Raw genomic sequence first — 21,344 nt, 5'->3', positions numbered from 1 at the left:
TCCATGAGGGGACGCTGCATTTCTAAATTATTAGCATTGTACGAAAAAATTGCATTGTATAAATCAGAGATTAAATGTTACGATAGGTTGTTATTTTGATCAAGTATATAAAGGCGGATCTATATTTGAGAGCAAGGTAATTACGTTTTAATATATACAGGATCCTAATGCTAAAAATAAAACTTCAGTCTCGGTTTGTATGATTAAAGTTGCACTTTATATCTCAAGACGGCTGGTATAGCTAATAAAACTTTTATTAAAATAAAGTAGGGAATAACGTTTCGACCTTCTTAGGTTATTTTCAGTGGGTTTCTCGTTATCATGAATAAAGTTGCACCTTGTCTGTAGTGAATTTCATCTTATTCTCTCCCATGAAAGTTGAAACTAATATTCGAAGGAAAGCTGGGCACGGCCTAATATTGTTACAGTTTCTGAATTAGTGTTATGATTATGAGTATGCATTTACTCTTCCAGAATGTCGTAGATCGGTTTTGACCTTATTTTTAATTATATTAAGTACAATGTAAATTGTAATGCATTTGGATTATTATTTGAGTGTTACGTTTAGTATAAATGAGGACTCAATTATGTCAATAAATTATGAGAGGGTACATCTTAACTTTAAAAAATATAATTATGTTAATATTTACGTACTTTTCCCTTGTCTTTTACTGTTAGTTGAGCTTTTTTGATTAAGTAAAGTAAAACTAAATTTATGGTAAGAATAAATAAGTAACATTGAATGGCACTGATATTTTTACAGCAATATCTATAGTGGTGTTATACATGGTCACATGCAAGGGAGTTGATGAGTTTTTGTCATTAGGCAGTAATCATTCTCTATTGAATTGTCATTCTGTAACTTAGTAGGAGATATGAATATGAAAGAAATGAGAACTAGAGAGTGATGTGCCAGAAGCTAAAGAATATGGAAATAATATTTGATATTCCTTGGAACTTGTCACTGTTAGGAATGTTGATTTATAATTGGTTGTTGGGGAAGTTGGTAAATATTGTATTATCAAACAGATATCTAATTAATTTTTAATAAGGATTTAAGTTTGTCTTTTTTGGTTCTTTTCCCCAAATTTTTGTGATTACATTATATTGTTGTATTAGAAGTTTTGAAATTGTGTTTATTTGAACATTAGTTGACGTGTTAGTAAAAGGTTCAGGCCCAACATTTTTTAGTTTTTAGCATATTATGTTTTATTAATCATAACTTAAAATAAATTATCAGACTTATTTTGAGACATTATTTTATTAACATTTCAGTTATTATAAATGCTGAAAAGAATTTGTTACATCAGACTTCCATTATGGAAAAAAAAATTTGTCATTGTGATAGATAAGACTTCGAAATTTAAGTCATTCACACAATGCTCTGTTGTTAATAATAAAACTAACAAAATTTTAAGAGTGTATTATCATACATCAGTTATAACTCTTACAAGTAATGTTTTAAGCATCATTTCAAATAATGTGTAATTTTTGTGTGATCTAAAAAACTATTAACTTAGAGTGACTCGTGGGAGAACTACTAGGATGAGTCTGAGGATGAAAGTGTTGTCGTATAAGGATAGGTTAAGATCTCAACTAGTTTCTTTAAGGAAAAGGAGGTTAAGAGGTGATCTTAATGAAGTTCAGAAAATTATCCAGGTGGATCAGTTGAATAAAGACCTCTGAAGGCTGAAGGCAGTAATTCAACAGACACAGTGTATGATTTTAGAGAAAATAAAAAAAAACAAACTTTTCAGTAATAGAGTTTGGGAGCTTGTCAGAACTTAAGATGGGTATTTTGATTATCTTTTAAAGTTGGTGTGCAGGAACAGAACTCATTCATTCTTTTTTTTTCTTTACTATAGATAGAATTGCATTTGATAATCCAATACAAAATGTATTGAGGAATTTTGAAAGATAGGTTATCAAACTGAGACTTGGTTAGTTGAGTCAGGTTAAAGCATTCACTCTCATTTAGCATATAAAATATATTAAAGTCTGTTGCACCTGATATTTTTACCGCTATTCACATGTTTTTCAAAACATTTACCATATGCTTTGTTAAAGCTGTTGTGGTTTTTCATTCCTAATTCCACTATACTGCATGTTAGGAGTTAGGTACAAAGAGTGTTCTGTCTATGTGAATTCTGCAGCATTGGATTCTAACAGGGATGACAATACTGATAACAGTGTTGGTATGTATATTTAGTTTGGAAAGATTGAATATTATAATTATATTTTTTAGAATTCAATCAGTTTTTATTGGTTGTACACAGTAAAACTTTTGTTTATTTTATTCATAACATTTTATCAGGGTTATCTAGCATCATCGGATGAGATACAAGAACTGATGTTAACTGTTACTCACTATTCTCACATATCACATTTTGTCATAAAATATTTACTTTATATATGCTAATTCTATAGTTTTTAGTTTATAGTTATTATTTTCCACATGTAACATAATTTATTTAATAATTTTTGAGTTTGAACTCTGAGCAACTTTGAGTATAATAGGTAACATTAAATACAATTCCTAAATGTACTTACCTTCTTTCACAAGATTAGTTATTCTCATTCAGTGCTGCATTCTGTGTGTTAACTTTTACTATACATGTCACAAGCTTACTTCTCTTCCCCCATACTGGAATTGAATAATTCCAATGTGTGGCTCATGCAAGTCATCATGCATTACATCCTAACCAATAGGAACATGACATGCAATAAATGTGGTTCCTTCTATACTCATCTACGAGTTATCTCTTGTTTAGCAGTATTTGTGTTCAGATGTGTTTTTTTCTTTGTTTAACAGTCCATGCTTTATCAACTTTGTTTCCTCATTAAGTGTTTTTTTTTTTTTTTTTTGAATACATGGAATGTGCAGCTGGCAACTTGACTGATTTATCTTTATATGGAAAAGCAGTGTAATGGTTTGTGGATGGCTTACTGCTGAGGTGACAGAAGATATTTGCAAAATAGATGAAATAATATACTATTAGATACTGATCCATCATACTATACTTGGTAGTTTACATATTATTGGTAAAGGATTTAGTTTGAAGATAGTGACTCCAAACACTCAACCTATGCAGAAATTACTTAGCTTAGAAGGAAACTGCTGGGGTCATTCAAATGATGGAATGACCTTCACAGAACCCTGATCTCATCTCAGTTGTGTAGATTTGGGATTTGATATATCAAAAACTTGACAATTCAATTTTCTGCCAAAACTCAAAGTGATAGTTCAACAGAATTCAGCTAGAGTTGTGTATCAGAATGGCATGTCTCATCAAAATAATAAAATTCCCCAAAGAATATGTATTCTAACTGAGGCACCCTCTTCTTACTATCATCTGCCCTTTGTTGATTCCCTGGGGTCAGGTGTTGGATGTAGCTGGACCAATCATGTGTGCTTTGGCTGATACTTTCTACCTACTTGAACTGGATAATAAATTCTTCATGCTGTCAGGTTTTGGATAGAAGATGCAACCTGAAAAGCTTGGTTCCTCTTTCTATCATCTGCTGGATGTCTGTTCCTGATGAATCTGGTGTTGGTTGTAGGAAGACAAGACACATGACTTCCCATTTGTGTTAGGCTGGATACCATCCTTTTACTGCAGACTGGATGAAACATTCACACTGCTCCCAGGTTTTGGTGTGGAGATGAACATCTACCTTGTTTCTCCTCTTTCCTACCATTTACTGGATGTTGGTTCTCTGTGGATTGGGTATTGGTTGTGTTAGATATGTAAAAATGCAGACACAGACTCTTATTACTAGAGGTCTTCTTCTCTCCCAGTACCATTTTTGAGGTGAAAGAGGATCTGCTTTCTACCACAGACATGATGCATGATTCAAGATGCTACCAGTTGATTTTTGATTTGTCATGGTCTAACAACTTGATATCTAGAGATCCTATCAATGATGAATCTATTTTGAGGTCCTTCCATATTTCTCCTCTTTCATTTTAGTGACACTTTACTCAAGGATCTTACTGTCATGGCATTTTGGTGTCATCTTCTTTATCAGCTACTTTCTAGAATGTGACATCTAGCCATTCTGGTATTCCATCTTCACACTCCTGTGCAGTAACACTAATCACATGAATTATTAGTTCACATGTGGGTGCATTTGGGCAGACCAATTCAGAGACCTAAAGTGAACCAGAAAAAAATTTAGTTTCAAAAGTTGTTTCAAATACAACATGCTTTTACAGTTTAAAATCATATTAAAGTTATATATTTATGTCTGTCACTTGGTTTAACACAATAACAAAGAATAATCATGTTTTCTGGACTATTGACTGTCTTTTTTTTTATAGTGATTTCTCAGCTTTTGTATTGGTTTACAAGTGGTGCTGTCTCTCACTGATGTGATATTTCTAGTTCTTTTTACACACAATGTGGTCTGTCTTTGGGTATTTTCTAAAGGAAGATCATCTTCCTACAAGCCCTTGACTAATTTAGTGTTGGATTCTAGCTTCTTGTTAGAGGAGGTAAGATATTGTATCAGTAATTAACATTATTGTAGATAAATATTTTTCTGATTATGTACTACCATCTTCTTATATTTCCCATCAATCCTCCTCACTTCAGATGTATTGGTTGACTTGGTCGTGGCCAAAGTAAAGTGTTTAAAGTTTTCATTGTTAGAGGGTGCTAGTCACAATAGGGGTAGCATCACATTCCTGTTGGTGGAGGGCTGCTACATGATTATTTACATGTAAATTTGCAGAAGAAATTGGAAGTTACAAGACTAATGGTGAGTAATTGCACCTATAGAGGATGGTATTAATCAAGAAAAGCTATTTTGTGTATGGAGGTAAGTATCCATTGGAAATAGTTTTCAGTTTAGGAAAATGTTAACTTTTGAAAGTTGCCAGTAATTGCATAAATTACTAGATCACATGAAACTGTATTTGGGCAGTCCAATTCAGGTCTCCAAAGTTAATGAAAAATACTTGATTTCAACAGTGATTTTTATAAAATTTCAACACTTTTTAAGAGTTCTCACCACCCTCAAAAAGTTTGCTCCTATTGACTGGGCAAATGCTCTGGTGTTGTCTGACCAGCATTTAAAAGATGACTACACCCCTGCATGGCTGTAACTTGATTTTGAATAAAACTGTATGACATTTCTATTTTATAAAACAAATCTTAAGTGTGAGAAGCCTTTTTACCATTTTGAAACAAAAAATAAGCAAATATGGTTTATGCTGTAGCCAACTTAATTGCTTGTAAAAAGTTTTAATGCTAAAAAAAAGTATTGTTTCATTGTGAATAAAAGTTTATATTAGTTCAAAATATCTTTAAAATGTAGCTGTCATAAAAACTAGACTGCCAGATAAAGTTAAGGTGAAAGAAATATTAATGACAGTTGGACCTTTGTTAGCCTTTAGTAGCTTCTACTCTGTAAGCAAACAAATAATACATTAAGATCCTGTTTCAGCAACAACACATAATTTTACAGTCTAAGATTGAATTTAAATTAGATGTATATATCTGTCATTTGTTTTGGTACAATAACAATTTCTCTACTTTTTTTTTTAATAAATATTGCCAATTAGAAAATTGCTAATGAGAAGTGTTTAATTCTTTTGGCAAGATAAATGCTTAGATTCAAACTTCAATTTTCAGGTTTTTAGAAGGTAAATTTGAGTAAAAAAATAGCCACCTTTGCTTTTGGGAAATATCAATGTACAAAATAATGCATGAATTCTAGTTTCAAATATATTTTGTGGTTGTAAAAAATCTTGCTTATTGCACATTAGTAATACATATTGACACTCGCAACAGTGCAAGTTTCATAAGGCCAAAAACTTTGACTTTTTAATTTTTTGTCACTTTAAATAAATTTAATATTTTTGAAAGTAATTTTAATTTTTTTAAACAATATTGGGTAACACTTAAGATTTATGAATCACATTTTGTAATAACTTGTAAATGAAGATGTGTGACTAGTGATATTTTTGGTTGATTAATAGACAATCCCATTAATAGTGTAGTTCTGTGTTTTTCAAGCCATGTTGTGTAGAGTAATTTAAAAAAGCAGTCAAAAGAAAAAGGTTTGTAGTGGGTATTGTAGCACAGTTGCTTTTCCACTACTCAGGACTTCAAGAAGGAAATAATAATAATAATAATTAGCAGTTGGTGCTGCCAGACAGTTGCCTTCACTCTCATTTCTATTTAGCAGTTCAAAATTAGGCCATTGTACAGCTTTGCACAACAAACAAAAATAATAACAATAATTCCATTACTTGGATAGTTGGAATAATGGAAAGTCATAAACATGAAAATAAGGATTTTGATTACTGTTTTGACAGTCATAAGTGTAATTATAAGTTGTTGAACTAATTAAAAACTTTGTTTCATTCAGTGTTGGGTTTTTCTGTTGATAAATACCAAACATTTGTTGTAAAAGAAAAAACAAGTGAGTTTGACCCCTCTGTGTGGATTCGTGTACGTGGTGAGGGGACCTCCAAGGGAAGGTCCTGCTCTTTCAGTTTACCTCCTCTGGTATCTAAACATCCACCCACGTGTTTCCCATGTGTGGTGACCTGTGAAGGGGAGGAGAGGATTCTGGTGGTTGAAGGGTCCAACCCTAACATATCGCTTTGGCCTTGAATTCCTATAGATGGGCAGCAGCCTTGGGGTGGTTCCCCTTTGGTCATTTGGCTGGTCCACTTGAGCTAGGGTCAACCAAGTACCAGTGTCGGAAGTTCTCAAAAGGTATTGTGGACATTGTGTTTGATGCTAGTGTTTGGGTATAGTGCTCATGAAACCCTGGCATTGCTGTGGTCCTTACTTGGCATTGTAATGCATCCCCCTATAAGGCCTCTATGGTGAGTTGGGGCAGTGGGCACTGAAATTTCCTTTTTTCTTATGGATCCTCCAAATAAAAAATTAAATAAAATAGTGAAGAAACAGTCCATAGGTAAACGACCACGTTTTTAAGTTTCTGAGCAGCAATCTTCAACATCTGTACCACCTGTTGTACCTCATTTTGTTATTCTACATTTTCTTTCAGAGAATCCTTCAGGGCAAATGTCCCCCCTTTTTTATTCAGAAGGAACTAGAGGGACTGTGAAGAAGTTTTGATCTGGTGACATATTGGTGGGAACATCCACATCTCAACACAGTGAATTCATGTTGCATTCAAAGGCAATTGGGGATATACCTATAGAGGTCACACCTCATGCTACTTTGAATTCATCACAAAGAGTTATTCTTGAGAGGGATTTGAAAAACATCCCAGAGTTGGAGATTTTTGCTGGTTTCTCCACCCAAAGAGTTTCTGCAGTGAGGCGTATCTCCACTCACAAAGATGGAATTATGGTGCCGACCAATGTCCTTATTCTCACATTTATGTCACCACATCCACCTGCCACCATCAAGGCATGTTACATTAACTGCAGAGTATGGCCATACATTTCAAACTCTCTCTGATGTTTCCAGTGCCAACGGTTTCGTCACTCGAAATTGTCATGTCGTGGTTTCTTGACATGTGCTTGTTGCAGTGGCAAGGACCATGATGCCTATGAGTGTGAAACGGATCCTCGTTGCATCAATTGCAATGGCTCTCACCCATCCTACTTTTGGTCTTGCCCTAAATGGTTGGAGGAAAAAGAGGTGCAGCGTTTGAAAACGATTCATAATATTACTTATCCTGAGGCTCGAAAATTGCTGCCTACTGCTTCATCTCAGACGTAAACTGCTGCACTTTGTTCCACAACTACAATGGGAGTGCAGACAGATCTCTCTGTGCCTCCAAGAGAATCATTCTTAAAACAAATGAAAACTCTTTTGACTTCCATGGTTAAAAAAGTTGATGAATTAACTTTTACACCTATCTCTGTCCCTTCTATACATTCCAAGAAAACTCCAAGATTCACATTCTTTGGTTCTGGGTACCGGCATTTCCTCAGATACATCTTCTTTTCCCATCCCAAGATACAAAACAATCATTTGTTCACATTCTCAGTCAGTGGAATCCCCTTCCAACAATAAAGACCTGCCCAATCAACCCAGGGCAGGATCCAATGAGGTTGATAGACCTCCCTCGATAAAGGACAGTGAGGAAAAAAACATGGTTGTAAACAGAAGGGTTCTCCACCCAATTCACCTACATGTCATTAAAAATGGCCACCTTGATACAATGGAACTGTCTAGGTTTACGTTCTAATATGGATGACATCAAAACACTGATTGCTTCCTATCATCCTGTATGTCTTTCCTTACAGGAAACATTTCTGAAACCTGCTGTTACAGTCACCTTTCAGCAGTTTTCTTTGTAGAGAATTTACAGGATGTGTGATGGACGAGTACATGGAGTGGTGGCCTTGTTGGTTGATTAGCATGTGCCCACCCTGTCTTTGTCACTCAACACACCCTTGGGGGTCATAGCCATCTATGTTTCCTTGAGTCACATCATCACTGTTTGTTCTCTCTACCTGTCACCTGCAGAGAGATATGGTAAATCAGACCTTGATGCTTTCATTGAACAGTTGCTGTCTTCCTTTTTAATCCTGTGGGACTTTAATGAACATCATCCCCTCTGGGGAAGTGCTGATATTGATAGGAGGGGTTGCTCTATAGAGCATATGCTCTCTGATCACAACCTATTTTTTCAATACTGGTTCTTCTACTTATTTCCATGCACCTAGTCAGTTCTTAACTGTTATTGATCTATTAACTTGCTTTCCTTCATTATTCTTCCATTTTTCATGGATGATTGACAGTAATCCACAAGTCAGTGATCATTTTCCTATAATCTTGAAAGAGACTGGCCTTGGTTGATGCCACCCGACCTGCTTGCCTTGGTCCCACCCACGTGTCTTGGTAGAAGCTGGATCAGGCAAACTGGCCCTCTTTTACTGCTCTCACAGGACTCGATCCTGCCTTCATTTGTAAGCCATCGATAGATGACTGTATGGCAGCAGTAACTGACTGTATTATACAAGCAGCTGCTCAATGTATTCCTAAAACCTCAACATGTTTTCCACTATATCCTCATCCATAGTGAAATCCTGCCTGCCACATGGCACAGAAGGCTCAAAAATGAGCCTGGGATACTTTCCATGGATATCTCGCACTCTCGAACCACAGTTCCAGTGGGCCCATGCATGTGCACAGTGGGTAAGACGTCAAAGCCAGAAGGAATCTTGGATTAAGTTCACAACTGGCATATCTACTACCACCAGTTCCAACGTCATATGGGACAAGATTCGAAAGGTCAGTGGGCAATATAATTCTGTCCCCCTCTCGATCTTGCTCTCTGATGGCCAGGAAGCAGCTTATACTCGGAGCAAAAAATACTCTAGGTGAAACCATTTGCTGGGTAACTAGCATTTCTACTTCTTCTTCCACCTTCTTAGCCATCAAGACTCTGGCAGAGCAGTCATTTCTTTCCTTTCAAGCTGATTGTCTCTATGACTATAATTGTCCATTTATACTGGTGGAACTGAAACTGACCCTTCATCAGTCTGCCAGTACTTTGGTTGGACCAGATGATGTACACTGTAACATGCTGCACCATCTATCTCCTACTTCTCTTGCTATTCTTCTAATTGTTTTTAACTGGATCTGGCAGGAGAATGTTTTTCCTGTTGCCTGGTGCGATGCTATTGTCCTTCCTTTCTCTAGGACTGGGAAGGATCCCAAGATTCCTTCAAACTACTGTCCAATTGCTTTGACAAGCTGTCTCTGTAAGACCTCAGAGAGGATGGTTAATGCTTGCCTTGTTTGGTTCATCAACCCAAACAACCTCCTCTCGCCCACCCAGTGTGGGTTCCTACGAAACGCACTCCACCACGGACCACCTGATTTGACTTGAAACATCAATCAGAGAAGCCTTTCTCAAATGACAACATCTTGTATCAATATTCTATGACATTGAGAAGGCTTATGACACAACATGGAGGTACAACATTTTGTGAGACCTCCATATATATGGGTTACATGGCTATTTGCCCATTTTTATTAAAAAATATTTAATGAACAGGTGATTTCAAGTTTGTGTGGGTTCAACACTTTCCTGTTCTTTTCTACAGGTCCTTGGAGTCCCTCAGGGCTGTGTTTTGAGTGTCACACTTTTCAGTATAAAGATTAATGTCATCACTGAACGACTTCTTACCATTACAAACTGGCTCTATGTTGATGACTTTCACATCTCATATCAGTTGTCGAACATGAGGTATATTGAGTGGCAGTGACAGACTGCTCTCAATCATGTACTGAAGTGGGCCACAGCAAACGGCTTTAACTTTTCTCTCTCTAAAACTGTTTGCATGCACTTTTGCCACCAAGGAGGTATTCACCCTGATCCTGAACTCTGAATTGGTGAAGTTGTGCTGCCTGTGGTACCTGAGACAGAGTTCTTGGGGCTTGTTTTTGACCGTAAGCTGACCTTTATACCACACATTAAGCAGCTACGGGTCAAATGTACAAGAGCACTGAACATTCTCTGTGTCCTCTCTACCACTTCTTGGGGAGCAGATCAATGTTCTATGCTAACAGTATATCATGCTCTTATTCGATCAAAACTTGACTATGGATCAATGATTCTATGGCTCTTCCAGACCCTCGGCCTTAAAGATGCTGGATCATCATCAAGGACTTCAGCTTTGCACTGGGGCTCTCCACACCTCCCCTGTTCAGAGCTTATACATAGTCTTATGAACCTTCTTTGCACCTTCACCATTTGCAACTGTCTTTACTATATGCTTTGAAACTTCATTCCTTATCAAAGCATCCCACCTGGGGTTGTGTTTTTCTTCCTCAGTGGGCCATACTTTTTTAGAACAGATGATTTGCCATTGCTCCTTTTGGCCTTTGTATCTAGTTGCAGTTGGATAAATTGGATCTGTCCTTGAATAACATTGCAGTAACCACTGGTCAGCCTATCCCACCATAACTTACTAGTCCCCAAATATGACCTTTCTTTAAGTCATCTGAGAAAAACAGATACTCCTGATTGAAAGTACTGTCTTTTATTTACTGAACGTCTTTCAAACAATATTTCCATTCCTATTTATATGGATTGTTCAAAATCAGGTGACTGTGTGGGTTCTGCCATGGTTTGTTGCAGTTCAGTGGTTGCTTACAGAATACCTTCTACAGCTGAACTGTATGCAATTTCTCTTGCCTTGGATCACATAGAAGCTAAGCAGTACTCAAACTGCACTATTGATACTGACTCGTTTAGTTTGCTAGTGGCCCTGGAATTGCTTCATGTTGGTTCACACCCTATTCTCACCGATATTCAAAACTGACTGGCCCATTTCTCTTTAACATCTACTTCTATCCAGTTTTTCTGGATACAGGGCCATGTTGGTAGTTGTGGGAATGAGCTCGCCGATGCTGCAGTTAAATCTATCTCCTCTGGCACTATTATCGCTGTGTCTCTTCTATACATGGACTATTGTCCTGTATTCACGGCTCGACTCCATGCCAGATGGTAGTCGATTTGGAGTGAACAACTTGAAAAGAAGCTTTTCCAAATAAAACCTAATATTGGACTTTGGCCACCTTGATTCTGTAAGGATCAGAAGGAGGAAGTTGTTCTAACTAGACTATGCATTGGTCACATTTTTCTAACTCATCATTTTCTTTTATCTGGAACTGATGCACCAGTGTGTAGCCCGTATAACACTCAGATCACAATAAGCCACATTTTACTTTCTTGTCTATGTTATGACTCTCTTCAATGGCACCATTTTGAACATGTTTTGTCCCAAGGTTTGCCCATGATGTTAGATAGTGTTATTGGTGATGGTGACACTGCCTACCTTAGTAAACGTTTTAGTTTTTTAAAGGCCATTAATCTTTTTAATGCCATTTAAGTTTTTTAATTTGTATATTAAACTTTTTTAATGTGGTTCCCTTTTAAGAATCACAGTCTGTCTAGTTCAATTTGAAATTAGAAATGGCCGTAACTTTAAAAAACTCGACACCAGGTCTGGAAAGGCCAATTTCAGGTGACTAACACTGCTTTTTGAACTATCCATTTGAACAACCCATTAGTCATCCTGGCAAGTTATTATTATAATTTTGCTGCATGTCTTTTAAAACTTTTATTACTTTACTTTTGAAAATGGTCATAATGGCACATAACCCAGAACCAGGACTGGAAAGGCCAACTTCAGGTGACTGACGGTGGTTCTTGTACTTATCTGTTAGTCTTCCTGGCAGGTTATGATAATTACCATTATGCTACAGAAAGTCCTTTACGACTTTTGTTACTGTAGTTTTTTCTCTTTACGTTGTAGCTAGATGTAAACATTGGTTTTATGCTATTTATGTTGTTTTTTTAAACTCTGTTTTGTTTTATCTTAATTTCCTTTTATGAATTATACTACATTTACTTTAATTTTACCTTTTTACTGGATGTTTGGTGCCGATAGCCTAGCTTCTTTGTGCCATAAAACACTAAATCAACCAACCAACCAATTCAGTTTGCAAGAACTTGCTTATTTATACACTTATTAGAACAGTTTATATTTATGTAAGATGTGTAGAAAATTGTGATCTCGTTGTGAATCCGACCATTTTAAAATAAACATTCTGGTTATCTCTGTTTTAAAGCCATAATTGTAAAATTGTTGTCCTTTATTGTACACAGAATTTGTAACTACTTTAAAATGTTTTTCTCTAAAACAGCTAACCTTTCCAAATGAAACAATCTGAATATGAGAAAAATAAAAGGAAGGCCTTCTGAGCCCTACTAAAACTACAACTCATTGTAATTTGGCATTTTTAAATCTGTTTTTGCCCTTCCAGGAAAACTGTGGTGGTGTTCTGCCCTTTTCTGCATTACTATGTGTATATGAGATTCCTGGACTCATAAGTTAAGTGAATTTGAGATAAAAGAGTGTATAGACTGTTGTATGTATAGAAAAATGAAATCTGAACTAATCACAATACTTTGTGTTCCACAATCTATGTGGGTACTAGATGTATAGGTGAAACATTTCAGGGTTGAGATGACAGTGAAAACCTCTAAAGCTATAATTGCTTGACAAACTGTTGCAGTTATTGTGATAATTGCTCATTCAGATACCATGTTTAATACAAGTCTCAATTTGTTCTTTTGTTTTTTATTAAATTTACAATATTTAGTAGATTCTGTTTCCACATCTCTAATACAGACTGGATGAGCAAAGCATATTTAGCTACTACTGAAAATTTAGCTATACTCAATTTATGGGACAGTGAAAAGTAAGATAACTAGATTTTTCTAGTTTTATTCTTTTACTTTTCACAAAATTTATACTTCTGGTAAAAGTATTCGTGTTTCAGAAAATTTGGTGTTAAACACATTTTTACAGAAAACTAGCTCAAAATGCCCAATCTCCTCTGTGGAATTCTTAGATTCCCTCATGGTTCCCAGAGACCTCAATAGTACCAGTCAAGTGTCTTTATTATTGTAATTACTTCTATAACAATCCCAATATGTCAGCATTTTAATTTATTTGTCTGTTATTTCTCAAACTTAATTTAGTTCAACTCTTTTTAATTGTAAATATTTTTAATTTAGCTTCTTGATTCATTTTCTTATGTTTTTATTTGTACTATTTTTTCTCTCTTCAAATTCTTTAATATTCTCAGATTTGTATTTTTATTCCCATGTTTGTGTGAAAAACTAATATTTGGCAGAAAATCTCCATAATTTGTTCATTCGGTGAGAATTTGAAAAAAAATCATACTTTTCTATAGACCTTATAGAAACAGAATTATGGGACTTATGGGCTACAGGGCTAAATATTTTTTTATTTTAATTCTAAAAATATAATAACCCAGTTATTATACAACCTTGGAATCCTTGTAGCATGCATGCAGAGTTTCCAGTCTCTAGGTTCTTTCATAGTTTAAGATAGCCTAGAGCCAAGTGCATGAAATTTATTGTGCATGAAAAAATATTGATTCAATATTATGTATAAATCTTTTCTTAATCTAATTAACAGATATTTTAAATTAAAAATCAACAATTGTTTTATTGTTTTAAATTTTATGCATTTCATTTTACATAATGAACCATTTCATTTTTGTTTTATGTAGTTTTTTTTGTTAGCTTGCCTCACTAAAATGATGTGAATGCATCCATGCATATAAATAAATCCAATGTGTGTCCTAACAGTCCACTTACTATAGGTGCAAAATATCAGGTTTTTAGGTTTTTCTTCAATCTATGGTGGTCATACATTCTTTCTATGAGGTTTTGTGCTAGCTTGCCTAAAAGAATGTGCATGCATGCATGCATACAAGTAATAATACTCTGGCACACACTCTCATGATCCATTTAGTAGGGGCACAAAATTTCAGGTTTATAAGCTTGTTAGTTTGTAGAGTTATGGCAATCGCAGACACACACCCATGCACTTTCATTACTATAGATTAAATATTGGATACAATTTATGCTATAAATATGCCACCTTTTAAACCATACACTGACTTATGAGCAGAAAATATGTATGACACAAGAAACAATTTTTTTAGAAATAAGTGCACGTTGAAAACAATAACAACAAAAATGTATCTTGTCTTTATAATTTGTTCCAACACCAAAGTGAAGCCTTATAAAATTATGTTGCTGTCCATAGTTTGTCTGCTCACTTTTGATGAAATTATTATATTATTTTTAATAAGTATAAAAATGATGCTCTGCTATTCTTGCATGTGTAACCATTAGAAAATTATTATAAATTTAGTGATGCTCACATTCACAAATTTTCCTCTGAGGCAGAGCATCACAGAGGTTATTAGTCTTGTAAGCATAGGCTAGCAAATTATTAAATAAGAGCAGTTGTATTAATGACACATTTTTAAATATGTGTCCAGTTCTAAAAATTAAAAAGTGATATGAAACACAGGTGGTGGAACTCCCTTCTGCTTTTCTGTGCTTGTGTTGTTTTTTAATTAAAAAAAAACTTTCCTGTTGCTTTCCATATGACCCTGCACTTGTTATAGGCTGAAGGTTGTTTACTGTCTGTTTCACTAACATTCATTTCCACAAGTCAAACTACATCAAGTTAAATGTCTACAATCATAAAATTTTCAAATATAAAGGTAAAACCTAAATGCAAGCTAACTGCTGAGCAAATTTATAAAGTGAGAAACACTGAGCAAATACTAAATACACTTCAAGAAAACAATGGACTAAGCTTCTTCTCTATCTCATGCTAAAAATACATACACTAGTAGAGGTTTCTTCAAGCTATAACTAAATAGTGTAAATATTTTATTTATAGTAAGCATGTCATTCAACTTCAAACTGTCACTTAGCAACACACCTTTGACTTTGCAAATGATTATGGCTAACCTTAAGCTTAGAAATATTAGAATGTAAAACCCACATTGAGAAATTCTTAAATTTTTTTAGAAACTAATGAAAGATAGGTGGAACTTTAATTTGACCTTGCATTTTAACATTCTTTATTTTATTCTCAATGTAATAGCTCATAAAGTTTAGACTTGTAAAAACAAGAGGATCATGTAACATCACAACCTGCAATTTTAATTGCTGTTTTAAATGTTTCTTTCCAAAATAAAAGAATAAAACTTTTATAATGTACTTGATAATAAAATACATTCATATTAAAGTAGTTTAATTAAATTTTAAGCTGTAACATGTACAGAAGAGGTTTAAGAATTGTGAAAATAACATAGATTTAATTTACCATATTTTTTTGGTTTTTTTCACACTCGGATGTTTTTTACATCAAATGCTTTGGTTTGATTTGTGTATTTCTATAATAAATTCTGCATCAATGAATGCTCAAACTGTAGATGTTATACCTGTAGCAATATTTTCACAGACTACAGGTGGTGGGGAGACCCTTTGTTGGATTTATGTGCTATTATCCTTCATTGTATGGGTCAACCTTCTTCTTCTGAACTTGCCCAACTAATCTTCTTGAATAAAGCAAACCTGTTTGGGATGATGGAGAATTAATATTGTTTTCACAACACCTAGATTTTGCTATGTTTTTCTTACCCCCTCTTGCAGAATCAACTTGGTCTAATATGACACTCTTTGTCATTGAATCTCAAGCATAATGTATCCCATTCTGTTTTCAATGATCCTTTTGTACATTTTGGCTTGTTTATTGTTTTCAGCTCTCATTTTACATGCATGGTTTCAGGATAGTTAGGATATTCTAGGTTACAATGTAACATTATCCTGGGTTTGTTTGCTGCTGCTTTCTTTTGTATATTTCTGTATTTTTTATATGGGGAGAAGTGGTCTAGTTTCTTCTGACAGCTGATTTTATGGCTTGTTTTATTCTCTCTTCCTACATGGAAGTTTTTCAATGTAAATAGAAATTTTCTGCCATTGTTTTCTGAGTCAAATGTTTTCTCCTGATCAACCCACTCTTCTCCATCATGTGAATTTATTCTCTTGTCTTTTGGATCCAGTGGCCTTTGTCTCATTAGTCTCAGATTTTCACATCTTTTTTTTTCCTCACCCTGTAGATTATCTATAGATGTTTCTTCTGTATTTGTCATCCTCTGTAGTTGGCTGTCTTTCTAAATGGTGATGTTAATGTGGTCCTGCACTATCTCACTTTACCTATGTTTAAACCACTCTCCTAGTGCTACTTGTTTTACTTTTGTTTGTCTTTCTTCCTTCTCATATTCACCTGTGGACATTGGTGGTCTGTTTTTTTCCACTGGTATTTCCTGTTCTTTTTATCCTTTTTTACAGATTGTTTTTCTCCCTACACTCTGGCAGTTCATGAAGGAAACTCCTCCATTTAACCTCTTTTCCCTTCTTCCATCTCTCACCTATACTCTGCTTATTCTGTCTTTCTTCCTTGGCAACCATTGCCTGTTTGAGTTACTCGAGTTCCTTCCTTTGCCAGTTGGGTTCAGCTCTTCATTTGATTGGCTTCTTTGCCTTTGTCATTTTTTTCTTGTACTTTGTTCTGCGTGTCTTCTCACCAAATTTGACACCCTTCTGTTTCATTGATGTTTCATTTCATCATACTTGGGAGGTACTTCTTCAGTTTGGCATGTGAACTAACCAGGATACATACTTTTTTGTTATTTGCATCAGATCATTACTTTCTTCTGCTTTGGGTTATCATCTTTTACTTGTAGCAATTCTAGAATATCAAAATTAAATGTATTTTTTTTATTTTTCCTTTTATTAATACTCATTGTTTGGATCCCACTCTGTGGCAAGTAGTGCCTGACAAGGTATTCTTTAACATTTAAAATCTGCTCTGTCAAGCTATGCCAATTTGCATATTATCATTTCACAGTGATGCACCCCCAGTGGCACAATAGTATATCTGTAGACTTACACTCCTAGAAATTGGGTTTCAGTACCTGTGGTTGGCAGAGTACAGATAGCCCATTGTGTAACTCTGTGCTTAATTCGAAAATCAGCCATGGCCATGCAATGCACACTATAGAGATGGGGTGTTCCACAGGATCAGTTGTAGGTTTTATTGTTATGATACAGTTGCTTCATAAGTTTGCCTTTCATGGACCATACCTGCCCATGGGCTACATGGGTAAAGGAAACGGGTATAGCTGACCATCCATGTTCTGCTTTGTATTGAATAAGTTGGTAATCTGCTTTTAAAAATTGGATTTCATGGTTATCCATTGCATTGTTTCATGTGTTGTTCTTCTGTACTTCTTGCCTTGTTTACCCCCTTTTTTTTAGTGGTGTTCTGCTTATGTAGATGGTGTGATATCCTCTAGTATGAAACATTAAAACACATGAGAGTGAGATGTCAAAACTGTAGTCACCCCATTGATTAGGATCCCTCATCCTATCACCAACTTGGATGTCAGTTCTCAATGGCTGGGTTTTGGATTTAGAGTAGAACCAATCAACATTAATCTTCACACGTGTTACAGATACCTATATTCCCCTCTAATTTATACTCAGTGTTGTGGATCACATTGAAGGTGATTTGTGGATTTTTATGGTTCTTTCCCTTCCACTACCTTTCAGTGTTTTATTCTGATTAATGTGCTTGGAGTGATTCTGATCAATTTCATATTTGGGGGAGATGGTTTACAATATGTAAATAACTGTTTGGTATCAGATGTCAGGTTTCTTGATCAATTTATCATATTCACATATGTTCTGTTCATGAGTTGGGAAATACTAGATTACCGTTGGTTTTATGAACTTGAGGTGAAGATTGTGTTATCTTCTTTCCTACCACAGTATGAATGTTGGTTTCCAGCAACATGGGTTTTGAATGTAACTGACTTGCCATATACAGTTCATCATGCTCTATCTACTCTACACCTAGGGGCATGTTCATTTCATTTTACCCACTTTTATAGTTAAGATCACTTTCCAGCCATAGTTCTCTCCCAGTTTGATGTGCTTCTTTGTTTTCAGCCTATACGTGCATCATCTTTCTCTGATGGGAAAAGAGTATACCTGTTTCAAAAGTGGTGCAGCTATCCATGCCAGACTTTAGAATCTGAATGTTTCATCTTGGGGAATGTCCTTTACATGGTTTAGCAAGATGCTTATTTCTTTTCCTTGCACCAGTCCCTTCAACTGTTCAGTGGGGGATTCTAGCTACTTATGTGAGAGGAGGTAACATACTGTATCGGAAGTTATATTTCTTTACTGAAAATGTATTTTTAATGAGCACTAACATCTCACTTTCTCACTAGTGAATAATAGTGCTTCCATCTAATGCAAAAACTAAAAGTAATAGTTTGATGGAGTTGATGAGAGGGAGTCACATGCATCATGATAGTAATTCACACTTATTGGAGGTTGATGCATGATGATTTGCATGAAAGATGCATTGAAATCAATTAGTTCCAATGAAGGGGAAATAGAAAGCTTGTGGCATGTGTGAAAACATTTTTGTACATAAAGGGCAGCACTGAATGAGAATAGCTATTTATCTGAATATCATATTGTATCTGTTTTCATACTATTAATACAGACTAATCTTATATTCCAGGTGCTACCTCAGATGGATGAAGCTGCATGTCCTCGATGCAAAACAACAAAGTACAGAAATCCATCCCTCAAACTGTTAGTAAATGTTTGTGGTCATGCTCTTTGTGAAAACTGTGTAGAGCTCTTATTTCTGAAGGGCTCAGGTACATGTGCTGAATGTGGTATACCTCTCAGGAGGAATGATTTTAGGATTCAAATTTTTGAAGATCCTTATGTTGAGAAGGAAGTTGACATTAGGCGAAAAATTTTAAAAGATTTTAATAAGAGAGAAGAGGAGTTCTCATCGCTAAGAGAATACAATGATTACCTGGAAGAGATTGAAACAATTATATTTAATCTTGTAAATAATGTGGATTTTGAAGCAACAAAACGAAAAATTGAACTCTACAAAAAGGAAAATCGTACACAGATATCAAAAAACAGAGGCAAAATTAGCAGAGATGAGGAAGAGTTAGAGATTCTGTTGGAACAGGAAAAACAGCAGACACACTTTAGAAAACAACAATTCTTAGAAGAAGAAAAGGAAATTAAAAAATCAAGGTTAAAACAAAAAGAAGCATTGATTGATGATTTGATGTTCTCTGATCTACCAGCTGGACAGATTTTAGCCAGTCATGTCTCAAATGTAAAAGAAACTGAAATTTCAAGAAGAGGTCCAACCAAACCTACAGTGGTTCAGTTTTCAACTGGTATTACACTTGGTCAAAAGGAAACATTTATTCCAATTCCAAAGGAACCTGATGGTGAATTATATGTCTATAGAGAACTTGTAGTCCCACTTTGTGGCCCAAATCCTCCAATTTATGACATGTTGGAAGCTAATGGATATACAAAACATGTAAGAACCTCCTCTGAAACAGAAAAAGCTGGTGGTTTTACCTCGAAGCTTGCATGTTATAGAGCTTTACAAGAAGGAGTTTGTGGTCTATACTTTATTCCTAAGCAATGAAAAGTCTTTATAGTTTTGAATAATTTCTTCTGTATAAGTTTAACTCTCAAGATTGTATTATATTAATGTTGCCATCTAAAAAACAGAATTGTCTGAATTAAAGCAATAATTATGTCCTATTCGTATTTGTCAGTAGGTAGATATAATTTAAATTTTGTTGTGAACAGTATACACAGTAAATGTATTTAACAAGTCATGCTTTGAATGATATACTCATGCTTATTTGAAATGATTTTTCAGACTGATCATAAAGTCACCACATAAATATACATTAAATTTGAGTTTTAATCATTGCCTAACACAAAGTATAACCAAACTTTTAAAGCAAAAGTAGTTACAATGTTACATAATGCATTTCCAGTATGTCTTGTGAAACAATAAATTTTGTTGCATTGCATATAAAGATATGCTTCTTTAATTTTGCGTTTGTTTATGTTTGTTTCTTTATTTAATATTTGAGTGTTTTCTATGGTTATGTTGTGTTTATTTGATTTGCAGTGTTCAAAAACGTGTGAAGGTGACTTTTTGTGTTCTTTGAATCTGGTTTCCATTTTTCTACTTGTTTCTCCAATATAGAAGTCGTGGCAGTTATCACATTGTATTTTATAAATAATGTTTGTATGGTGTTTGTCAGTGTAGTTTTTACATGGTATAGACCTCAGTTTTGTGCCTGGTTTTTGAATAAGTAAATAGCCTTAATCATACAACAACTCAAGCCCAAAATAAACCAATACAAAGGAACATCTTTATATCTATATTAATAAATATATCCAACATCTAAGCACGCCCTTTACATTTTTACACTCAATTACACAACGGACTTCAAACGTATTGTCAGCTTCCGGTCAGTAACCCTTTCTTTGTGAACCTGACGACGTTGTTTGTTCCTCTGCTAGTGCTTTCTCTATCCATACCAACCATTTTTAAATATATAATTTTCTCTACAAGTGGGTTTTCTCGTCATCACGGATTACTGTAACACAGTTATAAATGGATTGAAATTGATGCAACGATATTATTACATTGCTTTTATATATATTAGGAACCGATTAAAGTGTTACTGCTAGGTCTAGGAAGAATGTATTGGAAAGATTACATATATTAAACACAATTTTATAGCAGTCCGTTAAGTACACGTACTTGTATATGACTTGTGAATAACCAATAAAAAGCACAGAATATTCTCTTAATGGCTTTTTCAGCCATTTTCAAGTGTTAGGATGCCACCTCGTTCTTTCAAAACAAGATTCTGAGGAGGTAAGCTGTCTTTAGTTTTCTAGAAATTTCATATTAAGAAAAAAACAAAATAAACTTTAGTTACTAAGCTTTATTAGTCTTCCGCTGGGAAAGCAATGGATCTATGGATTTGCAGCGTTAAAATTCAGGGGTTCGATTCCTCTCAGTGGATACATAAGATAACCCAGTGTGGTTTTGCTCTATAAAACGCACG

At 34.8% G+C, this 21,344-nt stretch overlaps 1 protein-coding gene across 2 annotated transcripts; it reads left to right on the top strand.

Annotated features, from left to right (window-relative positions):
* Positions 1 to 20,312, top strand: Mat1 (CDK-activating kinase assembly factor). Of its 2 annotated transcripts, XM_076461151.1 has the most exons (3): positions 29 to 136; positions 2,112 to 2,195; positions 18,947 to 20,312. In XM_076461151.1, exons 2-3 carry the CDS (start codon positions 2,172 to 2,174, stop codon positions 19,892 to 19,894), a joined length of 972 nt encoding a protein of 323 aa, XP_076317266.1. In that variant the 5' UTR covers positions 29 to 136; positions 2,112 to 2,171; the 3' UTR covers positions 19,895 to 20,312. The 2 variants fall into 2 exon arrangements, with proteins under 2 accessions (XP_076317267.1, XP_076317266.1); XM_076461152.1 differs by lacking the exon at positions 2,112 to 2,195 and having other exon boundaries at positions 1 to 136.
* Positions 20,313 to 21,344: the final 1,032 nt, after the last annotated feature.

The sequence above is a fragment of the Tachypleus tridentatus genome, chromosome 10, assembly GCF_004210375.1.
Source record: "Tachypleus tridentatus isolate NWPU-2018 chromosome 10, ASM421037v1, whole genome shotgun sequence".
Lineage (NCBI taxonomy): Eukaryota > Metazoa > Arthropoda > Merostomata > Xiphosura > Limulidae > Tachypleus > Tachypleus tridentatus.
Note: the sequence above shows the minus strand (reverse complement) of the source record. Positions and strands in the feature narration are given on the sequence as shown.